This window comes from Mustela nivalis (genome assembly GCF_964662115.1).
Source record: "Mustela nivalis genome assembly, chromosome: 12".
NCBI classification, from domain to species: Eukaryota; Metazoa; Chordata; class Mammalia; order Carnivora; family Mustelidae; genus Mustela; species Mustela nivalis.
Window position 1 is genome coordinate 73,281,878 of NC_139031.1, and position 9,621 is coordinate 73,291,498.

Here is a 9,621-nt window from a genome sequence, read left to right on the forward strand (position 1 = left end):
TGCACTTCTGTATGCAGATTATAAATCAATAATAATTTATACGAAAAATGTGAAAGCAAAGTGAGCTAAGAATAATGCTAAATGCAATACTCCCATGTTCTACGTGTCTTTTAGAGCTTGGCCACAGATTTAACACTAAAATTTCTAAAGCTTACAAGAAAAAAGAAGTTGTCAGTTACACATTTGTGTCCAGTAGATATAAATAAACCAACTGCCTAAAGATACAATTCTTGGCACTAAAATAAGACAGCTATTTCTCATTGAAATCTTAACAAAAAGAAGACACTTCTTGACATAATAAACAATGTTCTTGACAACTTCAAGACCTTCTGTGACTGTTTCTTCTGATGACACACAATATAGGCCGATGGAATCTTACCAATGCACAATTGTGAAAAAGCAAGTGGTGACAGGATTGTGTGAAGCAATGCTGTCTACATACCCAGCTGCTTTCTGATATTTGGACCAACTCAGATACAGATCTTCTAAACTTGTAAGACTGAACACATGAGCGGATAAGCTTCACATATTCCCCCTTGAATATCCAATCTTTCAACAGAGCTTCTGACATTTATCAATCAGCAATGAGTTAAGATAAGCAGGGAAGTTAAGATAAGCAGGAAAAGTTACATATGTGGAGGACAGCTATTTCCCTGAGTATGAACTCATTTTAGCTAAGAAAAGAGATAATGACCTATACATGCTGTGAAATTTATCCAGGACTAATAGCTGAAAAGATGATCATGCTACCTCTGTCACCAATACCTATCAGGGCTCTTAACAATCCTCAGAAATGATACTGAACCTTCTCCAAAAGAATACAACTAAAAATGTTGATCAAAGACCAAACCCAAAGTTTTGCTACACAGAATATGACTAAAAGAGCGTTAGCCAAAAATATAATCACTTTAGCCAAGGTATGAAGAGTCTCATGAGGCATACTCAAGCAAATAGTTACTAGGAAAGTAAGGCCCTCAATTTGAAGTTCTTTAAAGGATTATCTTGCCAATCACACTAACATTTTATGTATCTGGAGTTCACCCACCATGTTTAAACAGAGCTAGAGACATTTTTTCTGATTATTCATCAACTAGATTGTTGAGTTCAGAGTGCTAAAGCTCGCTTACTTAACTGAGGCCTCTGGCTGCCTTTTTTTTTTTTTTTTAAACACATGACAAATTTACTTATTTGCTTTCCTAGTTCACAGCCAATTCTAATAAGTATGTGAAGATAGGAAGCACAAAGGAAAGAGCTGCTAGAAACAGGCAGAGTTGTAATAACAGATAACTTGGTAGGAAGCAATAGCAGAATGCAAACGCAGAGGAAAAAACTTCAAACACACAGGCTTCTTAGGGCTATGTCGCAAAAAGCTCTATATCTCAAGAGTCCTCAAGGGCAGCCACCGCACATATTCACAGAAAGAGATTCAGAGTGAAATCTTCAATAAAGATTCTATTACTCTTTAGAGAGTCTTTTTAAAGAAGATAGGGAAATTGTGTAGTACATTTTTAAAAGTGATTCTCCCAAAAATGTTTTAAATATTAATATTTATTTTGGCTTAGATTTAAACACTTAAATTCTAAACTTCAGTTATACGGAAGACTGCAATCCACAACCAATGCTGGGTAGAGCACTATAGTTGATGGGAGAATTTTAAGCTTAACTCAAACATTTATAACATGGAAAAGATAAGCACCTCATTCCCTGACTACACTGGAAAAACAAGGCCCTACTGTTACTTGAAATAAGATTCAAATTATGAAATAATATCTTCACCTACAGAAAACCAAGAATAACTATGTACATCTTATTAGAAGTACTTGAATTTTGAAAACCATCGTTTGTCTCCAGTCATCACACTTTCTCCCTAAATGGTTCTTGTTAATCCTTTATATCCACAAGACAGAAAAATTATGACTGTGTGAGGAGTTTCTCTTAAGGTATTAGGTAAAAGTTTAACAAATTTTATATTAAAATCTGTTTATGCATATATAAACTGAATACTTAAATAACTTTCTCATAAAATGATGTTAACCTACAGAAAGAGACTTTCCATTTTAATTCTCTTTGCCAACAGAAGTAAAATAAAAAGAATATGTAAGTTTTTCAATAAAACAAGAAGCATAAAATGACAGAAAAAATGACTAATGTGCCTGGTTTTCTATGGATGAAAAATAGAAATTAAAAAAAAACCTGTAGGACTTTAAAAAATTAATTTTTCAAAGTTCTAAATGGTAAAGAATATGCAAGGGAAATGCTAGTTGGTACACAGAGCCAAAATCAGCCTATGATTATTCTGGAGTTGAGCATGGAATATTTAGAGGCCTCAAATTACCTAGTTTCTCTCCACCACGATCTGTAAAAAAAAAAAAAAGGATGATAAGATAGTACTAAGTACCATACAAGTATTTTAAAGGCTACAATGCATAAATTTTCAGTAGAACAAAAATAAGAGATGAAATAATTACATACACAATCACAATGAATAGAAATTAAATTCAATTCACGTCCTATCTTACCTAACCCAGCAACCCACTTCAAAAACTCCACACCATAACAATACTGTTCTTGTGCAAGGCTTTAAACCTAAAGAATTGCTTAGTTACATAATAAAGCTTTAAAACTCAGCTGAGAATATGTCTAAGTTGTTTAAGGGGTAAAGAAAAGCATTATCGTATAATTAATATAGATACAGTGGAATGATATGTGGTGATAGGGGGAGCATTTTGTTTTGATTTGCTTTGGTAAACTGTTCACAAGTTTTCTAGAATATCAGTGGAGGAACATAAAATGGAAGGCACAGTTCAAAATGATTTTGTTTAGAGAGAAAAATGCACATACCTGATCTAGCTGCCATTAAACATATGTCTACCATTACCCTGCTCATATTTGGAGAAATTCAAAAGAAAGTATCAACACATTTTATTTGCAATCTATCATTAGTTTTAAGGCTGTTATTAAAGGTTACTAATGATCTAGGCTAAAATGATTTTACAGATCTGAAAACTAGATAATGAAATGCTTGCATGGCTTGTTAAAGGACATAGAACTAAACAACAAAGTAAATTTAGAACTCAAACTCTAAACCAACTTCTTCACAACTTAAATATCAAATCACCTCTACTTAATATATAAAAATTTAAAAATGAGTTCATTAAGAGACAAGGGTGAGATACCACAATTTGGTAACTTTGAAAGGCAAAGAAACATAAATGCATCAATATTGATTTGTTGAGGCAGAGCTACTTAAAACATCTAAATGGCCTTGAATGACTTTTTTCCCCAAAAAGTAAAAGCCTTTTAGACAAAGCCTATCAAACAGTTCCCATTATTATTAAGGAGGATGATAATTTATATAAACCATCAACTCTTCAGATGTGAAGAACAGCCTTAGTAGTAAATCCACATAAATACACTAGTTGAAATCTAAGCCAAAAATTGAAATCTATTTTAGCTACAACACTATATTTATGTGTAAATTATAACTGAGGTCAGCACTTATATTCTTTTTGCAATAGAAAACAATAATCATGCAAATAAAATTAATGAAAATACAGCAAGCCTGGACAGCTGTCCACACAAATCAGTGTGATATGACTGATATGTCTTAAATATAACTTAAAATGTTATTTAAATAAAATTGAGGTACAAGTCCTTTCTTCTGGCCTTCCTCTGATGAGGGAGCAGATGAACATCAAGTAACCTAAAATCAGCCAGGACAAAAACGGAGAGGCAAAAGAAAGAGTACCCACCACTGAAATTATTCAATCAATAAATATTTACTGAGCATTGGATGCTATAGTATGAAGAATTACTTTTAGAAAAGAAAGAAAGAAAGAAAGAAAGAAAGAAAGAAAGAAAGAAAACAACTGAGCAAAAAACTGCACTGTAAAGTTTAACTCTGAGGGAGCTTTTATGAAACACATTACCACAAGAATGTTGGATCCTGCTCAAGATAATCATCTTTTTAAAAAATCAAGTAATAATCTTTAATATATGTAAAATACATTAGCCTTGCATATTGTTCTAATTTCCTAACTTAAAAAAAATTTGCCTGGATTTAAAAAAATTCATACAGTTAGTGAGGCAGCCTTCCTGCTGTGTAGGCAAACATCTGTAATAGTCCAGGTTAAAAAAACAAAAAGTCGCTCAAAGTTATTGAATAGAGGTCCCAGCATAAGTATCTGTATGCTCTGTCAGATGCTTGATACATTTTTACACTAGAAATACACAGAAATTGAAAAGGAGGGAAAGGTGTCATTTTTTAACTCTTAGAGGATTACCAATGGTTGCTGTTGAGGTGTTTGGTGAAAAATCAGTTATTTCCAAATATAGACACTAATTATTCCCTTTACCTTTCTGTATTTCCTAGAGTAAAGGAATACTCCATTTATAATCAGAAAACCTTTAAAGAGGGGCGCCTGGGTGGCTCAGTGGGTTAAAGCCTCTGCCTTGGGCTCAGGTCATGATCCCAAGGTCCTGGGATCAAGCCCTGCATCCTGCTCTCTGTTCAGCAGGTAGCCTGCTCCCCTCCCCAACCCCACCTGCCTCTCTGCTTACTTGTGATCTCTGTCTGTCAAATAAATAAATAAAATCTTTGAAAAAATAAAGAAAAGAAAACCTTTAAGGAAAGGGAGACTTGGAATAAATCATTGACACGAAGACTAAGTACCCTCCACAAGTCCCACTTGGAGAATAACAACTGCAGAAACTGCACTAGCACTGCAATTTAAAAGTGGAGAGAAAACATACACACACACACACACACACACACACACACACACACACACGGCAGGCTTGTAGTAGACATTCAATACTGGGGGAATGAAATAACTGGCTACATACGTAAACAAGCCAAAACAAAAACAAAATGCATTCCGATTTTGAGGCAACACGGTAAGCAATCACAGAAACGACGACTTCGCCAAAACGTGGCTGACAGCTTAATGGGCACTCAATGAAAGAGCCTTTCCTTCCTGTCCTCCTCTCTCACTCTGACACTAGAAGACACATTCAAAACAAATCCTCCCCCAGCCCCGCCCCAAGCCTGATCCTCGCTCGGCTCCAGTCCTGAAACTGTCTGAAAGTCCGGGGCCTCACGGTGCCCAGACCCGGGCCCCTGTCAGAGCTCTCGCGACCGCGGACACGCCCGGTGCGGCAGACACAGCACGGCCCCCCAGTCTGAGGGACCCCCAGGGGCTCGCGCGCTCGCCCTCAGCCCTCGGCGCCGGCGGCCCCCTCCCGTCGCCGCGAGCCGCGGGCCGCGCCGTACCTGCACACGGTGATGAGGTTCCTCCTCTCCACCGCAGCATTGCGGGCGCTGAGGCTCTTCTTGCCGCCGCCGCCGCCGCCGCCTCCGCCGCGGCTCCCGCTCAGGCCCCCCAGGCTCCGGGAGGCCATGGCGGGCTGACCCCCGCGCCCCTTTTGTCTGCTGCTACCCCTCCCACCCCCCACACCTGCTTCCCAATGCTCCTGTTCGTTTTGCTACCGTGGGGACACTGGCGAGTCGTGGGGGGAAGGAGCGGGGACCGACGGAGGGTGTGGAAGACCGCGGGGGAACTCGTACCCGGGCACTGGCGGCTCACGCTCCGCACCCAAGCTACACACACACACACACACTCACACACACACTCACGCGCACACACGCACGCACCTCCCCCGCCCTCGCGCGCGCCGCCGGCCGCCAGGCGGAGCGTGCGGGGCGGTGTCGGCGCTCCCCGGCTTCCCGAGGGACCTCGGCTGCCAGCACGCGCGCGTGCCCGCCGGTCCGCACGCCCTACCACCTGCCTGCGGCCGCCACTCGCGCCCCAGACGCGACTGCTGCGGTGAGGCCACGAGCCTCGCACGCGCGGCCCCGCCCTCCCTGCACCTATCAGGTCAACGCAGTCCACCTGGAGCCAATCGCGACACGCAGGGGGCGGGATCGGCCTCGCGGCTTTTAAAAGCAAGGTGCTCGAGCACCGCCCCGGCGCGTGGGCAGCTGTCAAGACGCCGGGCTCGCGCTCGCAGCCCGCGTGCCGCAGGCAGCGGGCATGCCGCGGAGCAGCGCTGCAGTTTGCATGGGGATTGTGGGATGCGAGGCGCCGGAGAGACCCGGGAGGAATGCAGATCGTTGTCGGGAGCCCAGCTTTAACTGCTGGGATCTCTAGATTTAGCGGCTAATATTTCCACGGCGAAAGCCTATTCCCAGGTCCTCAGCCCAGAAAATGCGGCAGTCCGGCGCTCTCAGCAGACCCAGGACTTGACTCCCAGGAAAGGAGCAGGGTTCCTTTTGTCCTAACTCCCTCCGGTGGTCTGGAAAACAGCTACAAATAGGCCGGGGAAGGAAACTGCCCGTAGAATATCCCCCTTTGGGCTTGTGATGGTAGGATTTCTTGACCGTCCACGCCAAGTCTCTCCTACCTTGGCCCCAGCACGTTCTGCAGCCGGAACCGGCCGCCCACGTGAGAACGAGCGCGGTGCTAATGTGCACCCTTCTCGCTGCCTGGGCAGAGACCCCGAAACTGGATGAGGAACCGTGAGTCTCAGGGTAGTTTGGGCCTTGGCTCTTCTGGGCTGCTCCCGGAGAAGAGGGCCGCCCTGGTCGTGCATTTTTGGAATATAGCGCTCACTTTGCAATGCTTCTTCATCCTCCAGCCTTACCAGCAGGAAATCCTACCCTCTGCTGCATTCTCTGGCACTCACCTAAGTGGCTCTCTCCCTTTGCAACAATACGCTCAGACTACGGAGTGAGGTCCGTTAACTACTGTCCCTGTAGATCCTAGCACGGTACCCCGCATATAACAAGTTCTCAATAAATGTTCGTTAATGTAACTTGAAGTTACATTTGGCATTATTTTACTGAAATTTCGCAATTTTGGTGGCTCCAGAGCCCATATAACTTTCACCTCTGGTTCTGAAGTTTTTGTCAAAGAACATTGTTACAGAACATAGTTTAGGATAGATATCCCTGTACGTCATGTATATTATACGAAGGAGGGACTGTTACGGTGGAGGGAATGCTGAACGCTTTAAAAACAGTTTTGTATAATAAAGCCGTAGATGACTAATATGAGTTTGTAGAAAATTTTAAATCTCTAAAATTATTAAAGCAAAGACAGCCCTTTCAGTGACTAAGTTTAATCATAGTAGAATAAAGATCAGTGTAGGAAAAAAAAAAATACTTGTCTCAACTAACTTACTGCAATAAACATTCACACATTAAAATTAGAAAAAATAACTTAGACTTTAAACTTTCACAATATTAAAAACAGGACTGTTATCTATGTTAGTGCTCTCATTCCCAAACATTTCTTGTCTTCTCTATGGTAACATGGAAGTTTTTAAGGAGAGTTGCGTTCTAGAAGCTCCAATTAACTTGTTTCCTCTTGCTACACCAACAGTTTGAATTCAGAAGCAGCCATCAGGAAACAGATGCACTAACTAGACAGGCAGTCTCTGCAAAGTATTTGCACTGGCTATGACAAATACAACTCACACTGAAATTTTTATTATTTAAACACAGATGAAACTGCATGAGGAGGGACACCTGGGTGGCTCAGTGGGTTGGGCCGCTGCCTTCGGCTCAGGTCATGATCTCAGGGTCCTGGGATCGAGTCCCGCATCAGGCTCTCTGCTCAGCAGGGAGCCTGCTTCCCTCTCTCTCTCTCTGCCTGCCTCTCCATCTACTTGTGATTTCTCTCTATCAAATAAATAAAATCTTAAAAAAAAAAAAAAAGAAAGAAACTGCATGAGGAAAGAGTGGAAAGCCATCAATTAGCAAGGAAATTCCTAGGTACCTGTGCTGGTTTTCCCAAGGGAGAGAAAACACACACACACACACACACACACACACACACACACACACACACACCCTTAATACTTATCAAGAAGACAAAACCGAGGGCACCCGGGTAGCTCAGTAGGTTAAATATCTGCCTTTGGCTCAGGTCATGATCCCAGGGTTCTGGAGTCAAGTCCCGCATCGGGCACCCTGCTCAGAGGGAAGTCTGCTTCTCTCTCTGCCTCCTCTCTCTCCATTTCCCAGAATAAATAAAATCTTAAAAAACAAAACAAAACAAAAGGGAACCTGGGTGGTTCAGTGGGTTAAAGCCCCTGCTTTTGGCTCAGGTCATGGTCTCAGGGTCCTGGGGAGAGCCCCATATTGGGCTCTCTGCTCAGTGGGGAGCCTGCTTCCCTTCCTCTCTCTCTGCCTGCCTCTCTGCCTACTTGTGATCTCTCTCTATCAAATAAATAAAAATCTTTAAAAAAATAATTTAAAAATAAATAAAAGACAAAACTGAGTGGTCATATCAAATATGGAAGAGTGAGGCATCATTCTCAAAATTAGCTTTATAGTCTCAAGTACATTTTTTAAAAAAAGATTTTGTTTAGTTGAGAGGGAGAACATGATAGAGCACAAGCAGTGGGAAGAGGAAGATGGAGAAGCAGACTCCCCACCCAGCAGGGAGCTGAGCTGAGTTTTGATCCCAAGACCCTGAGATCATGACCAGAACTGAAGGCAGACACTCAACTAACTGAGCCGCCCAGGCACCCTCAAGTATATTTTCCTGTTGTTTGTGGTTTATTTATATTTATGACTGAGACTTAGTAAAACCCCATCTTAGATGAATAGGTAATAAAGTTTTTTCAAATGCTACTTTTTGGGGGATTCAGTTGACATAGGTATTTGCTGAAAAAGATTTCTTGTTAAGAAAGGCCATTTTTTGTATGTACAGTGAATTATTCAGCTGCCACATGGGGGCCTTATTTGATAACGCTTTTTCTTAATTATCCTGAGCAATATGTCCAGCGTTTCCTTCTTTCTCTAGAAAACAAATCTGGAACTAATTAATCAATTGTATCCAAAAGCATAATACTATTATAAAGCCACATGACTTTTCACACTACTTTTCTCACTCTTTCTGGCACCGGTGGCAGTTCTGCATTTCATTTATCTGAGCATTTGAACCAAGGCTATTTGGAGATGTAGAGACTCCCAAGAAAAATAATGAAAATAGTAGGTGCCTAACTTTATGTATAAGAATACTGTAGAACTGAGTATTCACCATTTTCCCAACCTCCTCTTTTTCCCCATCAAGAAAGACAATATTACAATTCTTAAACACTCTACATCTAAATATCCTCAGATCTAAAGTGCTATAAGCAAGAGAGAGAGTACTAAACCATTGCTTAGTTTAATCCCAAAGAAGTGGCCTAAGCATGCCTAAACACAGAAGCACGACAGAAAAAATGGATAAATGTATTTTTTTTTAAATCCACAAAGTGAGAAAAGGGATGTGAAGACAGAGCAGAGGTTAGACAGGAGAGAAGACAGTACAGTGCTGGCTTTGAAGATGGAGGGAGGGGGCCAGGAGCCAAGGAGCCCAGGGGTCCTGTGGAAGCTGGAAAAACAGCCCTCACAAACCCATGCCCTGGGTAATAGTGGAGGCCCGTGGACCCAATCAGGCATGGAAGCAAGAACACAGAGAAAACTCAACAAGGGTAGCCTGGGAACATGGACTCTAGGCTGCTTCTGCGTTCCTGTGGAGGCCTCAGCCGCATAGGGAGGATCAGCTATGTTTCATCTTCATAAAGCCTTGCTATGGAAGGAAGCACAGTTCAAGGCTGGAGCGTGTTGAG

General features: G+C 42.0%; 1 protein-coding gene across 8 annotated transcripts in view; it reads right to left on the reverse strand.

The window, feature by feature from the left end:
- Positions 1-5,846, reverse strand: part of RUNDC3B (RUN domain containing 3B) — a 147,812-nt gene extending 141,966 nt beyond the window's left edge. For 2 of the 8 annotated variants that reach the window (XM_082692385.1, XM_082692387.1), the window contains exons 1-2: positions 5,273-5,495; positions 2,336-2,356 (exon numbers count right to left, since the gene is read on the reverse strand). In XM_082692385.1, the coding sequence (XP_082548511.1) occupies positions 2,336-2,356; positions 5,273-5,400 (149 nt within the window). In that variant the 5' untranslated portion in view covers positions 5,401-5,495. Of the gene's footprint in view, positions 1-2,335; positions 2,357-5,272 lie in introns of all 8 variants that reach the window. The other 6 variants (XM_082692389.1, XM_082692383.1, XM_082692386.1 and 3 more) reach the window with 6 other exon arrangements.
- Between the last annotated feature and the right edge of the window lie 3,775 nt (positions 5,847-9,621).